General features: G+C 42.2%; 2 protein-coding genes across 2 annotated transcripts in view; both read left to right on the top strand.

Moving 5' to 3' along the window:
• Nucleotides 1-3,045, top strand: part of LOC308293030 (uncharacterized protein) — a 28,026-nt gene extending 24,981 nt beyond the window's left edge. Inside the window, exons 13-18 of the mRNA XM_080735460.1 lie at nucleotides 475-513; nucleotides 714-749; nucleotides 1,169-1,198; nucleotides 1,433-1,477; nucleotides 1,939-1,968; nucleotides 2,351-3,045. Of these exons, the coding sequence (XP_080591586.1) occupies nucleotides 475-513; nucleotides 714-749; nucleotides 1,169-1,198; nucleotides 1,433-1,477; nucleotides 1,939-1,968; nucleotides 2,351-2,427 (257 nt within the window). The 3' untranslated portion in view covers nucleotides 2,428-3,045. The remainder of the gene's footprint in view (nucleotides 1-474; nucleotides 514-713; nucleotides 750-1,168; nucleotides 1,199-1,432; nucleotides 1,478-1,938; nucleotides 1,969-2,350) is intronic.
• Nucleotides 3,046-3,920: 875 nt separating this feature from the next.
• On the top strand, nucleotides 3,921-20,198 carry LOC308293029 (ATPase family AAA domain-containing protein 2-like; the record flags this gene model as incomplete). Its single annotated transcript, XM_080735459.1, has 25 exons — nucleotides 3,921-3,976; nucleotides 5,098-5,185; nucleotides 6,988-7,060; nucleotides 7,227-7,352; nucleotides 7,539-7,629; nucleotides 7,908-8,000; nucleotides 8,444-8,555; nucleotides 8,722-8,837; nucleotides 8,922-9,096; nucleotides 9,686-9,774; nucleotides 10,108-10,267; nucleotides 10,498-10,588; nucleotides 10,813-11,121; nucleotides 11,498-11,612; nucleotides 11,720-11,906; nucleotides 12,323-12,508; nucleotides 13,593-13,722; nucleotides 14,107-14,303; nucleotides 14,481-14,640; nucleotides 14,823-14,945; nucleotides 15,797-15,904; nucleotides 16,236-16,727; nucleotides 17,930-18,015; nucleotides 19,267-19,395; nucleotides 20,166-20,198. The coding sequence occupies 25 exons, from the start codon at nucleotides 3,921-3,923 to the stop codon at nucleotides 20,196-20,198; spliced, it is 3,525 nt and encodes a 1,174-aa protein (XP_080591585.1).
• Between the last annotated feature and the right edge of the window lie 997 nt (nucleotides 20,199-21,195).

The following is a 21,195-nucleotide window of genomic DNA, read 5'->3' as shown; positions in this document are numbered from 1 at the left end:
AATTGGTGCCATAGTTTGAAGAGTATTTACAGTGTGTAGTAACTAACTTTCTCTTCTTAGCAAAGGGTTATCAAAAGGTTATCCCCTTCTTGGAGTCTTAACATGTATCACACTTAATTCATAATCTGGAAATGTATTTAAGTTTTAGGTTACACTTTACAACAAATGAGTTGGTTGGTAGTTCAGTGCCTTGCTCAAGGACACTTTAGATGGCAGCAATGATTGAGACTGTCACTCTCAACTTTCAGGCCTCTGTTGCCTAATGATCCTGAAACCTCATTGCCAACCACATAACCTTTTACATTATACTACGTTGACACTACTGTAGTTGAAGAAATAATGATTTGGAATGCTAATGCGCCTCTTGCAAATGAATTAATATGAAGTTTCACATTGTAAATTATGTAAAACTATGTTCATCCTAAAAAGCGAAAATACTGTTTGTGTGACCTTATACATTGTCTACCTTTACAGAGACAAACAGTGAAACTTCTAGCAATTCCAGCGACTCAGGTAAGACTCTAAACCAAAATTATAATTGTTAAAATTATAATTTTAATTATTAAAATTATGCTTTTAGGATCAATATCAGAATTAGAGACTTAATTGCTAGAGGTTTCATCTACATCCCTCCAGTTTTGTTTACAAAATAAAGAAAGAACGGCAAATAAACAAGTCTGTTCAGTGTCTGAATTTGTCCTCTGGGTTGGCAGGGCAAGGCAGTCCGGAAGAGATGAAGAAACTGAAAGGTACCGTATGATAATGGTTGCCCCGCTCTACCTTTATTTATTTAATTATTATACAAATGGTATTGTTGAATAGAACATAGTCAAACTGAGTTGAAGGGTTGTGTACTGTATAGGAAGCAATGTTAATGTGGAATCTATGAAATTAATTAATTTGACAGTTTCACATTTTCTAGCAGTAGTTGCTCAGAGCCTCTGCCTGATGACCAAAAGCCTAATATCTCCTCCGGCCACGGGGGATTGTCCCTTTAGGCTAGTGGTTAAGATGTTTGCTTTCCATGCTGGAGACCCAAGGGGTCGAATCCCAGGCATTACATCTAATGATGTGAAGCCATGTCCATTCGTCCTAAAAAGAGGAAAATACTGTTTGGAATTTGTATGATCTAATACGACACTGTACATTTTTCATGTACATTTTTCAGAGATTAAGGTTGAAGACTTCAACGACAAAGGTAAAACCGAAACTCTATAATATGCTTTTAGGATCAAAATCAGAATTGTTTTATCCAGGATAAAAGAGACTTAATTGCTACAAGTTTCATAGCCTATACATGGAATGTTAAGACTTAGGGGTTTCATCTGCATCCATCCAGTTTTGTATACAAAAACAAAATAATAATAATAATAATAATAATAAATGCAAATAAACATGTCTGTTCATTGTTTGAATTTGTCCTCTTGGCTAGGTTGGCAGAATGGCAGTCTGGGAAAGGTTGACGAGAAACAGAAAGGTATGATAATGTTTGCCCCTCTCTACCTTTTCAAAAAGCACATTTCTTTATTATTATTATTATTATTACCCATTATATGAATGGTTTTGTTGAATAGAATATAGTCAAACTGATTTGAAGGGTTGTATTCTAATATGTATAAACAAACTAATTTAAAAAAAAAAAAAAAAGTGTAAGGTATCTCCTTGGGTGACAAAATCACAAAATGTATTCTTTGCCAGAGAGTGAATGTTGAACTTTTGCCTAGGCCACATATTTTTGTTTTCTCACTGTACACATATATTTCATTTGACTTACTTACTTTTGATTGATTGATTGAATTCATGTGTGTTTAAAGTTTGCAATAGTACAGTGGTATGGTTTTACAATGATTGTTAAAAGGATAACACAAAAAGCCCTATAGGGTGACCGAACAGTTTTTCTGATATTAAACTATAAAATATGGTTATCTTTCTTTGCAGTTTCCAGTGAGACTCTCAGCAGTGACTCTGGTAATTCATCTCTAAAACCCTGCATTCTTACTTCACTATGATATGACATTATTTAAATCATACTCCTATGTTTAATATCCAAATAGTAAAATATGCCATTAATATAAGGTGCTAGAGTGAAAAGTAACGATGTAATTTGGGGTGCTCTGAGCCAACGTTTGAGAACCCCTGCTCTAGTGGTCAAATGTTACATGTCAATGAAATGTTACAATGTAAAATTGAAAAAGATGACGTTTTGAATCACATTTCTGCTGAAAATATAAGTATGTAGGACTGTAGGTATAGTATATTGAGATTATGTGTGAATCTAGTTGATATGGATTTATCTGAATTTCAAACACTACAAAAATAGAAGAAATAACCTTTTCCTTCCCACTTCCAGCCAAAGGCTCCAGCACTGGGGGCTCCATCCCTGAATCGGTTAATCTCTTGGGGAAAAAAGAGACAAGTAGTGCCTGACACTGTACTGCAGACACTTCGGAAATAAACGAGGGAGTGTCAACCGAAATGACAACTTAAACCTAATTGAAAAATAGTTATCACCTTGCCTTACTATATATGGACAAAATCATACTCATTTGACTGCTTCCATTTTGTGCACTATACATTTTTCATTGCCATGTCCAAAAAAGTTAGATAATTAAGACTTGTTATGCATATTGTTAATCAGAACAATACAGCATTAAGCTATGGTTTCAGTCTATAACTTTTTACAATTTAGGCATTTAGCAGACACTGTTAATCCAGAACGAATTACAGTAAGCATGGAAAACCTGAGAACATCAAATGCATAGAAACAGTAATCTAGGATCAGGTAAACCAAGAACCTATAATAAGTCTAAATATCTGTATATTAAAACTATACATGCTATGTCTAAAAATGAAACTGGTGTATGTTTACATAACATGCAATTGCAATTCTTGGTCAGAATTATTTTTCTCTTTCATTTTTTGTAATCAAATTAAATATAGTGTTGCAGATATTGCATACTTATTACACATATTAGATTTGTTTAATGATTGTACTGTAAGATTTTGATTTTGAGTACTTTTATATGAATAAACTACTAAATGGTTTGTTGTTGTCTTGATTGATAAGTTTTGTAATGATTGGTGGGTTGAGGATTTTCAGGAAACCTCGGGTGGAAACCTCAAATGTCCAAAACTGTTACTTTTCCAGGATTCAAATTCAAAAATAACAAAAGAAACAGATCTACAAGCTCAAAACACAGATCTGCTACTTTTGTGTGATGTTGTTGTAGTATGATCAAGCATTGCGACGTGTTGTGAGCTTGTAGATCTGCTATTGTCAAATGATTTTATACATTTTGAAAGCATGAACTGGAAGATTTCTGCATTATGAGTACTTTTGGTACTTTACGTAGCCAACATTTTGATGCCAATACCTTTTTACTTTAATATAGGCCTACATAGGAAACTTTGAACACATGACTTGCACTTGTAACAGAGCCTACAGCGTATTGATACTTTTACTTAAGTAAAAGAAATTTGTACTTTTCCCACCGCTGTCCATGTTGAATGGTTTGTTGGGGTCAGGGCACGTCAGGACATGAGGGCCCGGTCAGTGGCTCCCAGTCCCACAGGCCAGGGATACTCAAATAGCTGAACCTGTGGCATAGGCCACATTATTTGCTTTATTTCCACATAACGTATGAAAAGACAAGTGTGCATTATTTTATGGCTTGGCATTCCATTTATATTCTGTCAATGACACAATTTGCTACATTTTCTCATCCCACTCTCTGAGTGGACTTCAGCTGAGTCTGAAATCAGGCTAACATTTTCTCTCTTTTAATAATTCTGTTTAATTAGCACATTCCGCACAAACATTACAACAAACTAATGTACATGAACATCTGCATTGTAAAACTAAATTATTATAATTCAAACATTCCTGCCATAAAAATGGGCATCGGGTTATTTGAAGTAGCATGGGTACACCTAACGTCACTAGGCGGCGCCAGAGTAGCTACAACCTGAACGAGAGGTCACAAATCAGCTGGTTGCATGGGTGGATTGATCTTTTCACCCCTTTCCCCATGATGATCAGGTGGATTGTCAATTAGCTGATGTCAGCAACTGAGAATAGCCTATAGATTAGTCTATGTATTTATTAATTTAGACCTCAATATAAATATGATTGGACCTACCAGATGATCAGGTGAATTGTCAATTAGCTGCTGTCAGCAACAGAATATTATTTAATTATTTATTTATGTATTTATTTAATCAATATGATTGGCCATAAGCAGCACGGTCATTATAGACCTACTCTCTTTTAAGATTCCTGAAAAGAAGGTCTGTAGGCCTAATAGAAAAAAGAAAATAGCATTAAAAGGATTTTGTTTGTTGGAGAGCATTCGAAAAGCAGAATTAATTTACTTTTCACCAGAACGCACTTGCGGCTACATGTAATTGGACAACCTACAAGTGGAGGTAAGTGGTTGGGCAATAGCCTATTTTATTGGTGACAATCTACCGTAGCAATGCAACTCAGAAAGTTTAAATGTCAACTTATTTCAGTGTGGTTCGAAGATGTGTCTTCTTCTGAAGATTTTTTGTCTTTCTCAGTGATATGTTCCCAGTGGACAGAGGGACATGGTAATGTTAGACACACAAATGGATGATGCTGAGAAAATAGGAAGGATGAGTACAAGGTATGAGTACACTCTCCATACATCCTTATCTTCTTTAAATTCATCCCTTATAACTGATGAACTCTTCTTTATGCACTCCCAGTGCAACAAACTTGATTTTGGAACTTCAGAAAATAAAATAAATATATATATTACACTTGTTTCTGTTCACAGGAAGTCTCCCAGGCTTAATAGTGACCGGAATGGTAAGCTTTACCAATACACAGAAACAAACAGACATTGTTACATTATTAAACAAATCAATGATGAATAGAATAGAACATAAACTGTATGCAAACATCTACCGCTCGGGCGAATGGAAATATCCCATTGGCCAGGACTGGGAGATATTTAATAAGGCTTATGAGCTGGCAGGGGTACTCCTCCCATACATTCTTTACTCCATTACACAGTCACCGTGGAGCAGAGCATGTGCTTCTTGACATGACATTGATAAAAGGTTGTTCTGCAGGTGTTCCAGGGAGAAGTGTGGGACCTCAGAGTCCACTAAGGAGAAGCAGCAGAACCATCACACTGACAACCCGCCACCAGAGCAGCATGTACGTACACATGATGGCATCACCGCAAATAAAGAGGAAAAAGAACAAGCTTCTTTCTGTATTAATCCACACAGGGAAATGCTTCTTTCACTTGCAAAGTGGAACATTTTGAGTACCAGAATCCCACTGCTTGCTACAATAAGTTTCTACCGGCCTGTTTTTGACTGGTGTTGTGACGTTCTGTTCTGTGATCACAGTAGCCTACAGTTCAGGTCATCTCCCATTGTGTCTCCCCAGCAATGGTGTCCTTAAAAGAACTGATGACATGAAGAAGAAAGGGCGATTCAGCGAGTCCAAGGTAGAAAGAACTAATTGCTTTATACCGCTATACAATGCTATTATACACTACTACTACTATTACTACTGCTGCTACTGCTGCTGTTTCTGCTGCTGCTGCTACAGAAGCGAACATAAGATAACAAGAATAGAGTCTGCACTATGGTATTTATTTTACTACCACCCTCCCATGTGATAACAAATAATTATACTTTTGGAGCTTTGGTGTACAGACTGTATTCTTTTGTTATTGTATATACTGTTTACATTCTCGTCTATGTGAGTGCTGCCTTTCTTATCAGTCTACTAACTTGAAGGGTGTTGCACCCATCTGCTCTTTGCAACGTTTTCTCCACCCTCCTCTCTCTTTCTCTCTCTGCCAACCCTGTGTGGAGTGGTGGTCTTGGGGAGTGGGAAGTTCTGGCTTATCTCTCACACATACAGATAGCTGATCTCAGCAGCAGCAGACCACTGACAAACTGATTATCAGTCACCAACATATTGGGAGACAGCTGAGCCCACTGAAAGTCAGGGATGTGCCAGTCCGTTGTTTGTTTTGTCCTGTGTTCATGTCATTATGTCTGCATGGATCATGCTTTCAAAATTGCATTCAAGTCACCCATTAAGATCTGACTCTGAGGCCGATTCTTAAAAAGAATCTTCTAAATCATAACAGTTTTCTGAAAACTGTATGTTGCTATATCAGTGGTGCTCAAACTTTTTCATGTCAAGGACCCCCAAAATGATATGTATTTGACCCTGAACCCCCATCTCCAAATATTTTAAAATGACACAGATGCTTTCCTGGTTTTAATGGGTTAAAGGCTCATTTATACTTCATCAAATGATTGTCGAAACGTATTTTCTGTCATGGTTGTTGAAGTATAATTAGCCTTGATACAGTTGACGATGAAGAAGATGAATGGCTCTGGTCTGACATGGGGTCCTCGAGATGTTAATCATAACGTCATACGTTAAACAAATACTGGTGATCCAGTATTAAATGTTGTCATGCTGCCAAGATTCTTATGAAAATGGACATGTCAAGTGACAAAACCTTTTGACAAAAAGATATTAATTTATCAAAAAGACTTATTACCTGGGCACTTCAAAAATGACTACCCAGATAAAAAAGATGGAGCACTCAACTGGTCTGCACGTTCATTTATTAGAGCGACAGGGTGACTGACGTTTCAAAGTTTAGTCTTCCTCAGAGTCGGAAGGAAGACTAAACGTCGAAACGTCAGTCACCCTGTCGCTCTAATAAATGAACGTGCAGACCAGTTGAGTGCTCCATCTTTTTTATCTGGGTAGTCATTTCAAGTGCCCAGGAAATAAGTCTTTTTGATATAGTTTGTCCTTGTTGAGCACCGAGTCCTTCTACCGATCTGCTGGCTGAAGTGCGCATACATCTCCTACTTGTCTACAGATATTAATTTATTTATGTTTTGGTCTGTCATTATCATTGGTCTGATCTTATTTCTATGCAATATCAGCTGGCTTTTTTTATCTTCTCTTCTCTGCAGAAGATCTCTAAATCCCGGAGGAGTAAAACTCTGGCTGTAAATAGAGACTTGAGTGATGAGGAAGAACACAGTGGTAAGTACATGTATGACAGAATGATGGCACTATACCATGTAGCTTGTAACCAACCTGCCTGGGGGTGGGGGTCTTTAGTTTTACATTGCATAATGCATACAGTTATAAAAAAGTCATTTTTTTTGTCTTGCATAGCTGTTTAAATAATTGCACTTGTTAATTCCAGGTGAACGTGATGGAGACATTGACAAGGAACAGGTGACAGTGGATGACAACGATGGTGGTGCAGGTCCAAGCTTTGACCCCAGACTGAACAGAGCTACTTCTGACCACTACCAGGGGCTTATAGATGGTCTGTCTCACTTACATGCTTTTACCTGTGTAGAGACTGTTGGCCATAAGCAAATTAAAACACGTTTAACATTACTTTAAAAGTTTTATTCAAACCTTAGTCATGACCCAAAACAGACCATACAGAGTTAGGTTCAGTGTTTATGGTCAAATTCCCTTCTCTCTCCTGTGATTGGTTCGTGTCCAGAGTTCAGCAGGGGTCAGTCATGGCCATGCCACAGAGGGAACTGCTGCATCGGTGGCTCCAGACTTGATAATGGGAATGCTCGACCCAGCAGGTCAGTTTCTGTGGGTACAGTCACAACAAAGGGGATCTTCCATCTGACTGCAACTGACTGCCTCTGTTCTCTTGTTTTCTACAGGTTTTGGACAACACAAAGGTAAATGCTCTGGTGGGAGAGAAATTAATGAATTGACACTCACTTGTCACTTGTGTGCCATTGTGACTAACATCAAAACCTCCATATAAAACTACCTTTACTATCCATTTCACTGTTTAATCCAATCCAATTCATTCCCTCTCCTCACTCTCCTCCTATCATCGGTTATTCCCCAGAAAACCAAAGCATTCACATGAAGTGAGCTCCCAAGACGAAGAAAATTATGATGATGATGATGATGACAATGAGCAAAGAGAATTCCACAACAGGTCAGTAAGCTATAGGTGGTTGAAGTCTTGATGTTGACCTGTACACGTACAATGCACATGATCAAGAAACATACAAGAGTCAGACCGGGGTCTAATACCTTTGTGAAAGGTGAAAATGTCTGAAAGTGTAACAACTTGTCTGCATGTCATTATTTCTTTGTTATCACCTGTGTTCTTTATACATTGAAACCATGGGGATGATGTTTTTATTGATTTGTTTGTTTGTTTAGCCCCTCTGTGTGTCTATCTGTCGTTATTTTCTGTCTTACCAACTTGTTGTGTACTACAAGTAATATATCATATAGTACATCAGTCATCAGAGTTTTTCCAGCAATGTCAAACTCCAGGGTCAACCACATCATCACATCAACCACATCAGCTATTGAGAGTTGACCCTCTACTAGTTGCTTTTTTTCTTTGTTTTTGTCTCCATCCTTCTCTAGGTGTCAGCCTCTAAACCTGCATAGAGAGGATATTCTGGGTGTAAGTCACAGGCACCGGATGAAGGGGGGAGCAGGTCTCACAGACATGGACCCCATGGCTATTGGCCAGTCAGTGAGTTGGGACATTTTGGGGCGCTGTTACTTAGCAATAGCTTGGTGCCCTGGCCTGGACTGCAGCCCCTAAAGCCTACGAGCATCATCAGACACTATTTCTCTGTTCTCTCTTCTTCCTTTGGCTGCTTCTCTCTCGCCTCCTGTCTTCTCCATCCCTCTCCCAGGTGGGGTTTGACAGTGTGGGGGGTCTCTCTGGACACATCTCTGCTCTGAAAGAGATGGTGGTCTTTCCCCTGCTCTACCCAGAGGTCTTTGACAACTTTAAGATCCAGCCACCCAGGTGAGCTGGTGCTCGCACGCACACACAATTTATGCATTAAATCCCTCTCATCCCTTCACCCATCATCCCTCTCTCTCTGTCCAGGGGGTGTCTGTTCTATGGGCCCCCTGGCACGGGGAAGACGCTGGTTGCCAGGGCACTGGCCCACGAGAGCAGCCGAGGTGAGCGGAAGGTGTCTTTCTTCATGCGTAAGGGAGCCGACTGCCTCAGCAAATGGGTGGGCGAGACCGAACGGCAGCTCCGCCTTCTCTTTGAGCAGGTAAACCATGCAGGCTCATTTCATGTTGTTTACCCCAACTATGTCTCTCTTAAATGATTACATTATACATGTAAGGGGGTTATTTTCAGGGTATTAGCTACAGGGCAGGTATTTCAATTGCTTGTTTGATATGCTAACTTATTCTACTGTTACAGGCTACTTGTTGCATTGCAATGTAGTTTTAGATGAATGCCTGAAATATGAACTGTCACTTTGTAGGCCTATTTCTTCTTTTTTTTCTGTATTCTATCTACTCATCTACTTTCTATTATGTATAGTATGTTATTCGTTGTGCAGCTCTAATGTATGCAATTTCCTGTTGAGAAATATTACATTTTTATCTCATCTTAAAAATGTAAAATAGAATAGAAAATGGTTTGGTCATTTGGTGTGATATGTTTCTGAGAGTAATGATTGGTTGTGGTCTGCATGTCCTCTTCAGGCCTATCACATGTAATGATTGGTTGTGGTCTGCATGTAGGCCTATAACATGTAATGATTGGTTATGTCTCTTCAGGCCTATCACATGTAATGATTGGTTATGTCTCTTCAGGCCTATCACATGTAATGATTGGTTATGTCTCCTCAGGCCTATCACATGCGTCCCTCCATCATCTTTTTTGATGAGATCGATGGGCTGGCGCCGGTCCGGTCCAGTCGACAGGACCACATTCACAGGTCAGAGGTCAGACAGCTGCAGTTGTAAGGAATGCGTGCAGTCACTCCCCATCATTTCAGCTGTAATTTACTAATAGGTGGTAAGCTGTTAGTTCTGCATTGTCTTAGTGCGTTCTGATGCCATCTAGTGGCTCAAAGGGTAAATATAAATTGCCTTTGCTTTCCTACATGAAAACATGCACTTGATTGCAAAATCAATAAATATGTTGGTCCCTGTGACAGTATGGACCAAGTGTAATGTTTCCATCTGCTCCACTCTCCCCACATCTTAATTCTGTAAGTTGAGATGATGGCGGTAGGACTGTTAACATTAACAGATGATTCTCTTCATAGTTCAATCGTCTCAACCTTGCTGGCCCTGATGGATGGGTTGGATGACAGAGGCGGGGTGGTGGTGATCGGAGCCACCAACAGACTGGACTCAGTTGACCCGGCTCTGAGACGCCCTGGACGATTCGACCGGGAGTTACTCTTCAGCCTCCCTGACAGAGAGGTTTTTATTATAATTTCTGGTAGTGGTAGTATAGGCCTACTAGTAGGCACATGCGTTTCTGGCTTGGGATGCGAACAGACCACAGCAGGGGTTTTAGATCAAAGCTATTTTACTTAAGTAAGCTACATAATTATATGTGTGTGTGCGCGTGCGCACGTGTGTGCGTGCGTACATGTGTGTGTGTGTGTGTGTGTGTGTGTGTGTGTGTGTGCGCGCGCGTGCGTCTTCAGTCCCGCAGTGAGATTCTGAGGATTCACACCAGGCAGTGGAACCCTTGTCCCTCTGAGGCATTCTTGGAAGAACTAGCAGAGAAGACTGTTGGTATGGGTTTCTATCTGTCCAAATGAAGGGCCATATTCACAGAAAACGACATGGGGTCCTGTAGTTAAGTGGCCAGAGGCACTAACACTGTACACTATGTACAAACTTTACTACAGTTTTACTATGTTGGCTGCCACGTGTAAAGGTAGCCCAAAGTCAAATCACCAATACAAATGACTTTCTTCTCAGTGATGAAACACACTTCCTTCCTACCTCCCAATCAGGCTACTGCGGTGCAGACATCAGGGCGGTGTGCACGGAGGCGGCGCTGTGTGCGCTGCGCCGGCGCTACCCGCAGATCTACGACACCTCGCAGAAGCTCCTCCTGGACGTGTCCTCCATCGCCGTGCGAGGCTGCGACTTCCTGGCGGCCATGAGGAGGACGGTGCCGGCCTCTCAGCGCTCCACCGCCTCGCCTGCCAAAGCCCTGGCGCCTGTTGTGCGCCCTCTGCTGGGCCCCACCCTGCGGCGCATCCTGGAGTCCCTGCTGAGGCAGTTCCCCCACGCCGAGCAGGCGCTGAGAAAGAAACGAGGTGGGTCACATGTAGAAAAGGACCCTGGTACTGCTAGTAGAATGGCTCTTTGACTACATCGTGGGCAAAAGGTGTGCATGGTAGTGTATTGTTTTTTCACGTCACTCCTGGTGTGTAAGGACAAAAACCACAAACCTTATATGGGGTTAAGGCTGGCACCTAATCCTTACGGTTAGGACTAGAACCCTAAACAATTTTGGTTAGTATGCTAGGTTCAAGGTCTGTCAGGACTTTGGGTTTAGGATAAGGGATGTGAAGACAATGGAAGCATTTCCTTATGCTGGGCAGGGCCTGAAAAGTTACCAAGAGGAAGGCGACTGAAGGTTATGCTAAATGATGTATGGTCCAAAAGCAAGGCATATTCATCACCCATCAGATCTGACCTCAGGTATCCTGGACGATGACCTGGCGTACAGAGGAGAAGAGTGTTCCTGTGACTCCATCTCTAAACCCTCCACCTTCAAGAGTTCCTCCTACATGAACTGCACCAAGTATGTCTGACCACTGCCCACATACAGTACTCTTCCTTCCCTTCCACACCTCTCCATTCATACCTCACTCTTTGCTGTCTTCACTCTTCTCATCTGGATGCTTCCAGGGATGCGGTGCACCATCCTATGTCCCACCGTCCCAGGATGCTCCTGGCAGGCCATCCCGGTGCGGGGCAGAGCTCTCATCTGGCTCCCGCCGTTCTCCATGCCCTGGAGAGCTTCACCGTCCACATGCTGGATGTGGCCAAGCTGTTCGGTGTCAGCTACACCTCCCCAGAGGAGGCCTGCGCTCAGGTAATTTCTACTGACATGAGAGACTATGATTATTGCAGAGAATGTGAACTAAATGAGGCTAACTTAAAGTAAACTGGACAAAACTAAATCTACCAGAAACCTAGACCAGACTAAATCCCTTTATCCAGTTGTAAAAATGCAAGTTGTGTCAATTTCTCTATTCATAAAAAAGGTTCCCACAAGGTAAAATAATTTCAGCAGAAGGTTATTTATTGGAATGCAATTTATACACTGAACATGGTAATTTTTATTTGGAGCTAGTCCAAGGCATAATTTTGATGATATACACAAGTTACTACCATAGTCAATTATTGTATTTAAAGGACATGGTAAGAAAGTAACATCTCATGGTAAAACACAATTTTAGAGCACATAATTACTCCAGTGAACTTCGGCCCCTCCCTGTTTTGTCCCAGGTGTTCCTGGAGGCCAAGAGGACATCTCCCAGCATCCTCTACCTGCCCCACATCCAGCAGTGGTGGGAGACCTCGGACCCCGTCCTGAGGACCACCTTTATCAGCCTTCTGCAAGACATCCCCTCCTTCTGCCCCATCCTCCTGCTCGCCACCTCCGATGTCCCACACAAACAGCTGGATGCTGAGGTGAGGACTGAAGTGTGAAACTCCAGACACACACACACACACACACACACACACACACACACACACACACACACACACACACACACACACACACACACACACACACACACACACACACACACACACACACACACACACACAGCTAAGATTTGAATGACCTAAAGTATAAGGCTGGAACAATTACAATATTTTTACTTGCTGAAATTTTAAGACCTAAAAGTTTTTACTTTTCTGCGAACAACTTTCTGTATTGATGGCAAGATTTTCAATGAGCATATGTGGAATAGAGATCGGAAAAAATGGCGTTTCATAAAGTTGTTACAAGAAACATTACGATGTTGAGGTTCATTGCAATGATGGATTATGCTGACCAAAGCAACGGTACGGCTCTGGGACTCGTTTTAGCAGGTGTTTGGACAACAATCTTGCACGGTGTTGTTGTGTTGTTGGTTTCATGTTATATGTGAAAAAAGGAAGGATTGAATGCACACCTGTAATGTTGCCGAAACAAATTCCTATGTGTTTTACACAATGGTGAATAAAGGAATCTGAATCTGAATCTGAATGGAGTTCTTTGACTTCTGGGAAATTAGCTATTTTTGTTTTGGAAAGACATACCAGACCAGAAGACCAGAGGAGACAATAAGCAAAAAATATATGCAGAGAGAGAGAGAGAGAGAGAGAGAGAGAGAGAGAGAGAGAGAGAGAGAGAGAGAGAGAGAGAGATCAACCAGGTGCTCAAAGGAGATAAAAGTTTAGTTAAAACTGTTCCCCTATTTCTGTATTTATCTTTTGGTAGTGAACCTTACATGATACAGACAAGTCAACCAGCTTTTGATCAATATCTGTACTGTTCATAACAAATGTCTTTCTATGTGCAATGGCTTGATGACCTATGTCCCTTTGGCACTCACCCTCTCTCCTCCGTCACCCACACAGACTGTCATGCAGTGTGTCTCTCTCTCTCTCTCTCTCTCTCTCTCTCTCTCTCTCTCTCTGTCTAATTAACCCATTGTCTAACCCCCTTACTTCATTCCTTCCTTCTTTACCTGTGCTCTCTCACTGTCTGTCTCTCTGCCTCCAGCTTCAGGTTCTGTTCCGTGTGGACTATGGCGAGGTGCACTCTGTCAGGGTTCCCACCCAGCAGGAGCGGAGTGAATTCTTTGAGGACCTGGTCCTCAGCCAGGCTGCCAAGGCCCTGAAGAAGAAACCATGTAGGTGGCTGAGATACAGTGCCAGAGGGCCTGTAAAAGACCCAAATTAAAAGCTTTGTTCTTTTTGATCTGCAGTTGTAGATGAGATAACAACCAAACAAAAAATATCCCACTGTCTGAATATTTGTAGTTGAATAAGTGTGTACTATGTTGATTGGAAGGACGGACACACCTTAGAGTTATAATATATCTAGAGGACGACCTGCCCCGCCCCCAGCTATTCATTTCAATGAATGTTGCTCAATGGCGTTTGAAACACCAGGAAGAACGCTCCACTTCCACATTTGGGCACCAAGTTTTGGACGGATGGACCGACGGACGGATGGACTGTTAATCAATGAATTCACCTCTAGCCAGTAACACCTCCCCCTCTCCTCCCCTCAGTGATGCAGGAGATGGAGGTCCTGCCCGTGGCTCCTCCCCCTGCCCAGTGGCAGCTGTCGGAGCAGGAGCGTCTGCGATTGGAGGAGCAGGAGGAGGACGTGCTCCGGGAGCTCCGCCTCTTCCTTCGCGACATCACAGAGCGGCTGAGGGCGGACCGCCGCTTCAAAGCCTTCAGCAAGCCTGTCGACATAGAAGAGGTGAGTGTGTTGGGGTCTACAAGTGTGTGAGTGTGTGTGTGTGTGTGTGTCTGCTTGTGTGTGTGTGTGTGCGCGCGCGTGTGTGTGTGTATGTATGTGTGTGTGTGTGTGTGTGTGTGTGTAAGTTCCTCGCACAAAACCTGTTGATACAGTCAAGGTGTATGTGTGTGTCTACAGGTGCCCAACTACCAGAGGGTGATCGAGAAGCCCATGGACCTGTCTACACTACAGTCCAACATCGACCAGCACTGCTACGCCACTGTAGGCGGGTTTGTCGCTGACGTGGACCTCATCTGGCAGAACGCCCTGCAGTCCAATGCAGAGAGCGATCCCTGTGGTGAGGACTGAGACTAACGCCATATAATTATCTGGACAAACCGCAGTATGTGTGGTTAATGAGCACAGGCACATTTCTCTTGTGCCTCCTTCCCTCTACACCATACTGTTAAGTTGATGGCCAAATGCATTCTTATCACCAAGGTGCATGTGTGTGTGTTTGTTTTGTGTGTCTGTCTACAGCCCGCCTGATCCGTCACCGTGCGTATGCGTTCAAGGACACGGTGCACAGCATCATCAGACATGAGCTGGATGAGGACTTGGAGAAGGTCTGCGAGGAGGTCATGGAGTCACGTATCAAGAGAGGTAAAATATTCCTGTATAACCACATGCCATCTACCCAGTTACTTCTCAGCTCTGGTTCCTATGTTCCTATGTCTATTACCGCTTTGTTAAGTACCGTATGTGAATACCGTTGTGTGACTTCATTCAAATCACACAAGAAGAGATTTGTTAGGGACATAACACCCTCATCCTCTCTCACCCATGGGGTCAAGAGCGTGTCAGACAGACAGTTCTGACGCTCATGGACAAAGTGCAACTTAGACAAGGATACCATTAAGACAGGGGTCTTCAACAGGTGGTCCGGGACTCCTATGGGGTCCTCAGAGTTACTACAGGGGGGCCACCAAATCCTTGTGTGATAGAATAAATATTTTCAATTAAACAAGTTGAACCCTCGCATCCCTATTCTGAGGAAGACTTTAGCCAAAAATAGCCAATCTACAAGCTTGTAGATCAGCTATTTTCAGCAAAGAGGTTCGGTGTAGAGGTCAAAAAGAGCAGACTAAGTACAGAGTGAAAGTTTACTACGCATCGACGATTGAAGTGGCTAAATGTCTGAAAAAACATTAACACAAATCCAACATAGACTGATGACAGTGCTGTCAAACAAGTTGATGAAAATCTGCATAACGCATTTATACAATATGTGGTAGGGGTCCCTGCTTGGCTGCTTCATCTCTCTCTCTGTTGACCTGGGTCCCCCTGGGGTCTATATCTGGCCCCATCCTTTTCCCCCTCTACACCAAATCTTTTCGACAAATATTTACCAGTTGTGGTGTGCAGTTCGGGTATGCATATTTATCAGCATGCATGATTCTTTACAGCAATGCATTGTCCCTAAACTGTATCTAAGATGTTAATGTTGCTTGCAGGTTGTACCTCATCCAGCTCTGCTCAATCCCACTACCAGAACCATACCACATCAGAGGGCTTGGATGGTAGGAGGACTAACACTCATCATGACATGCCACAATCTGAATGTGAGTTACCTCTGACTGACCCTTTTATACTAAATAATAATATTGTACTATACTACTATCAGGAGCATTGTGTTAACTTACTATCAGCAAGTGTAATAACTACTTGTAATTGTAGTAATTGCATTATTTGTATAGAATTTATTGAAAGGCCTTGCGTTGCGAGGCGTTTTGAGCTTGTAGATCTGCTATTTTTGGCTAAAGTTCTCAGAGTTTGGACACTAGTGTTCAAGTGGAGGCCAGGACCTAGGGGTCCCGGCCTCCCTGTTGAAGACCCTTGCATTAAGCTCCTCCCTTTGACCCCCCCACTCCACACACACCCTCGCCCCTACAGCTCGTATGAAGAAACGGCACAAGCGCCCACGAAAGACCAAATGGAGCAACGGCATCATAAAGAAAGGCGTGAAGAGGAAGATGAAACCACCCGACCACCCTTCCTCCTCCACTCCAAATGAACAGATCGGTGGGACAGAGGCAGAGAGGGGAGAGACCCCGACCAGAGTAACGGGACCCATTCCAGAAAATGGCTGCCATGTTGACTCACCGGATGAGAGCTCCACCCCTCCATCGGGGGGCGTGAACTGGGGTGGCGAGGGAGAGCAATCCACGCATACCCCAGCTGTGAATGGGTCACACCTGGACCTGGCTCCCTGGGAAGACCCAGAGCTGTGTGAGGACCCTGAGGTTCAAAATGGCATTCACGTCACTGCCGAGAACCATCCTCTGGTCAATGGGAACAACTGGCTGGAGCCATTGAACTCTACACGCCTTATTCCCCCTCGGCGAGCCTGTTTCAGGGGGAATGGGGAACTGTTGAGTGAAATAGGTCTGTATGCTGTTTATGGGATGCTTTTATGCAAATCTCCTCACAGTAGCTTGAATGCATACCTACAGTTGGGTTGTACCTGTGGGAGTAGGATTTGATCCCACTGGTACCAATGGTACTACTGGTACTAATAATACCCCTGGTATTAGTGCAATGCTTTTATCACTGAACTACGCAGGACCAAGCCTGTATCCTGCTGCTGGCTGCTACAGCTTCTAAGCAACAGGGATCAACAATGAAAGCTGGCCCCGCCTCTCTGTCTCGCTCTCTCTTGCGTTCTCTCTGCTTTCTATGCAGCATATACTGTAAATGGATGTTGACGTAGTGCTGCCACTGCTGTTGTACAAGCCGCTACAAGCCAAGACTTCAAGCCATGAATGCTTTTTGCAAAGGTTTTGGTTCTGAGCCAAGCTACAGGCTTTTGCTAAATACTAACCAGTCACCACATGGGAAGTTGGGAACATGATGACAAGAACTCTCTACCTCTCACAGCTCTGATATGTAAATGGGAGAGTTGTGTTATGCAGTATACTGTACATGTGAAAAGTACATTTTCACATTTAATCCTTCATCTTTCATTCACTAAGTATCTCTAAAGTGTAGAGGATCTTTAAATCACACAGAGTAATTGATATTATTTGAAAAAGTGTCAAAAGTTGTTATTCGGCTTTTGTTAGTCAGGTTTTTTGTACAAATTTGGGTCATTTATCAAATAGTGAAAATCCAATTAGCGACTGAAACTTTCCATTTTATTGTTCAACCAGCATGCAAAAAGCTTTACTATGCCGAGTGAAGAAAATCTTCTCCATGAAACAGACCTTAACCACCGTGAAAGCTATTATCTCTTTATTTCACAGAGGCAGACACAGTACACAGGGCTAATCTCTTTGCTGAAAATAGTGAGCTTTTGATCTGCTGCTTTCAAAAAAGATGTGCCTATTTTTGCCAAATGTTCACCTAGAATGACATGCCCAAAATAAGGATGTTAGGGTTCAGGTGGTTAATTGGTTACTCCTCTGAAATGCACAATACTAACACTAGCGGCAAGATTGGCATATCGTAGTATATATTCTACATTTCTTCCAAAATATGTACAGTATTTGAGGCATCCAACTCAACCATAGCCATCTATTGTTGACTAATGGATTACTAGGCAATATTTAATTTGCTTTAACTCCTTTGCCTCCTTGCCACCCACTCAGAGTATCGTACGCAGGAGACGCACAAAACCTTGGACACCCTCAGTGAGATGACTGCACCTCTGGTAGTCGACCATGGCAAACTCAGGGTGAGCAGAGTGTTTGTGTGGGGGGGCGCTCTCCATTCCGACATGTCGCCACTCCGACAGTGACTTCTTATTGTCGGAGTGGCAACACTTCCATAGAGGTTAAGGTTAGGGTTAGGGTAAGAGATAGCCATGGAAGTGTCGGAATGGACTAATGGAGACATGTCGGAAAGGAGACATGCACTCGTTTGTATGATGGTGTGTTTTGAAGAGTGTGTGTGTGTGTGTGTGTGTGTGTGTGTGTGTGTGTGTGTGTGTGTGTTGTGTGTGTGTGTGTGTGTGTGTGGTGGTGTGTGTGAGTGCGTGCCAAGACCTTGTGACCATTCATAATCAATTTGAAAACGTATCCTGTACTACCTGAAAGTAATACTGCACTATTTTCTTGGTGCAATAATATATGAGCCAAGTAAACATTTCTTTGTCCTTAAATAGATATACATGCACCTTTTGTACCTGCTGTCCTTTCCGCTGTTCCTGTATTATGCTCTGTTTCCCCTGTGTAATGTAATGTACTCTATTGTCTGTCTGTTTTGTTTTTATGTGTTTTTTGTGGGGACTGCTGGGTGTAAATTAGCAGCTAATCCGATGTATTTACATTACATTGACATGATTTTTTAAAATTAATATCCAGTGTCCCATCTAATAAATAAAGTATAATGCATGATCTCGTCATCGTCTCCTGACTGAATAGATTAGCTACACACAACCTTGTCGCAATTACTGTAGGTGACTCTTTGTGTCTGGAAGAGAGATTTATCAGTTCTAAGCTGCATATCTCACATGCACACCTAGCATTTTGAGAGCGCTCTACCGGGACCAGTGAGAGCAATGCTCTTGGTGTCAACTGTCAATAGACCATTTTGCTCTTACTCGGGATGTGGGGGGAAAAATCACACTCGTGTGAACTGAGCGGTGGAGGCTGCGTGTGTGTGTGCGCGTGCGTGCGTGCGTATGTGTGTGTGTGAATGTGAGTGTGAGTGTGCCTGGCCTGAGGCTGAACAACAGCGCCCCTCCCTTAACATGTGTGGTCAGAAAAGGTATTGCAGGCTACAGACAGACAGACAGACAGACAGACAGACACGCACGCATACACACACGGCCACGTATAGGAGACGGTGTGACCACCGCTCAAAAAACAACAACTATATTTGTCTGGGGGTTGCTGTTTATTAGTAGTGTATTTTGCATAGATTTTTCCTGCAGTATAAACTAAGACTAACGGCTGTTATTGTCTTTTTTTAAATCCCTTGCCAGGACCTACATAAGAGAGTTGTGTTGAAGACAGAGGGCATGCTTGTATGCCAGTTGGAGAAACTGTACACTTTGTTGGCACAGTGCATCTACAGGCAACGTAAGAACTACAACAAGACCAGACTCATACAGGTGGGCTCTGTTGCTAAATCCCTGGCTGAAACCTTAAATAACTGTGTCCACAAGCCACTAAGTCCAACTAACCAACTAACCAATTTCAATGTTAGAACATGACCTCTTTTGGCAAGGCTGGGAAACCGGCAGGGGAGGAGTGTGTCCTTATAGCTGCACTATAGCTCCTCCTACTGGGTTGTCAGGTCAGAGTCCCCACTCCCTGTTCAGCTGGGAGGGGAGGGGATCTGGGGAAGCCTATAATATCTGTAAACTCCTTGCTGTCAGGTGAAAAGAAGCGGCTGGTCCCCCTCCCCCCCTGTATATCAGGAGGTGGCAAATGGTTGTCTCTCCACACACACACACACACACACACACACACACACACACACACACGACAGTGATACATTTTTATGGGTCCCTTTATTTTTTGTTTTCTACAAGAAATTCCATAAATTAGAAAACAAAATGTTTAAGAAGTCGTGAAAATAGCGGATCGACAAGCTCTCAATGCGGCGTGAAGCGACATGTTGTGAGCTTGTAGATCTATTTATTCAATATTTGGGGTCTTGGGCTAACGTCTAATTTCTCTTTTGGGTCTTGGGCTAAAAAGGTTTGGGAACCACTTCCAAAGTCCACCTATTTCAGTCACCTTACTCATTGCAGACAGTCACCGTAAAACTACTTTTGTGTAGCCTTTGTGTAGCAAATTGTTTATTTTGCACCTATCATAAATTAGACTGGCGTCCTTTGTAATTGTTGTATTTAATTTATGATTTTCCCTTCTCTAGGAAATGAAGAGAGAAATCGACACATTTTCCTGATGTCCAATAGGCCTACATTCTTGACATTTAAACTTTGCAATAGCTTTGTCCTAATTTATAAATATATAGTATAGTGTAAAGGACCTGGTATATGGAGATACTTGAGTATTTATTTATTTATATGTAGGGGAGAGCGGGGTAAACTGAGACACCGGGTAAACTGAGACGCTCCATTTATCTTGGCAATGGAACACATTTGTGGTCATGTGACCATTATATTTTCAAGCCCCTTGAATTTCCCACTTGTCATGAAAAGAGAGACCTGATAGTGCTGTAGAAAACATGCTTTTTTCACAAAAATGTGTTTTTTGCATGTAAAAGTAATTTTTCTTGCTGTCAACATAATCAGCTGTTGTGTTAAAGCAAATTGATGCAGGGAGAACATTTTATATCATACATGTTGATGAACTACCAACTTATAAATCCATGTGATAGATGCTAGCTAAAGATTACCCTGAATTGATAAAAATATCCCTTTTCCCAAAATGTGGCTGTGGGGTAAAGTGAGACAATTGCTTCGGGGTAAAGTGAGACACTATCTCACATTATCCCAACATGATAGACATGGAGAAAGCTGTAAAAACCTGATTAAAGGGTGTACCAAACTAGTCTCAGTTGATTCTTATGTATTTTCCCCTGTAGAATCCATTTTTGATATATATTTCTTTGTATTGTGCATAATTAATGAGATAATTAGCATATTTGACTACATTTGACTAAATATGCCAATTATTTCATTAGTTATGCACAATACAACCATATACTTTGCAGAAATAGATTCTACAGGAAAAATTACATAAGCATCAACTGAGGAAAGTTTGGTAAACCCTTCTATATATTTTTTATAGGGTTTTTAGTTTTTTCCTTCTGCCCATGTGTCACATTATTTGACACATGGGTGGAAATGACAGGACAAACCCTATTAAAAGAATGTCTGCTATGTACATTTTTGTATTGTGCATATTTAACCTGGTTAACCGGGTTTTTGTGTTTTTAT

This window comes from Nannobrachium achirus, assembly GCF_963921795.1.
Source record: "Nannobrachium achirus genome assembly, chromosome: 10".
NCBI lineage: Eukaryota > Metazoa > Chordata > Actinopteri > Myctophiformes > Myctophidae > Nannobrachium > Nannobrachium achirus.
The sequence above is the reverse complement of the archived record's forward strand: the minus strand, read 5'-3'. Positions and strand labels throughout refer to the sequence as shown.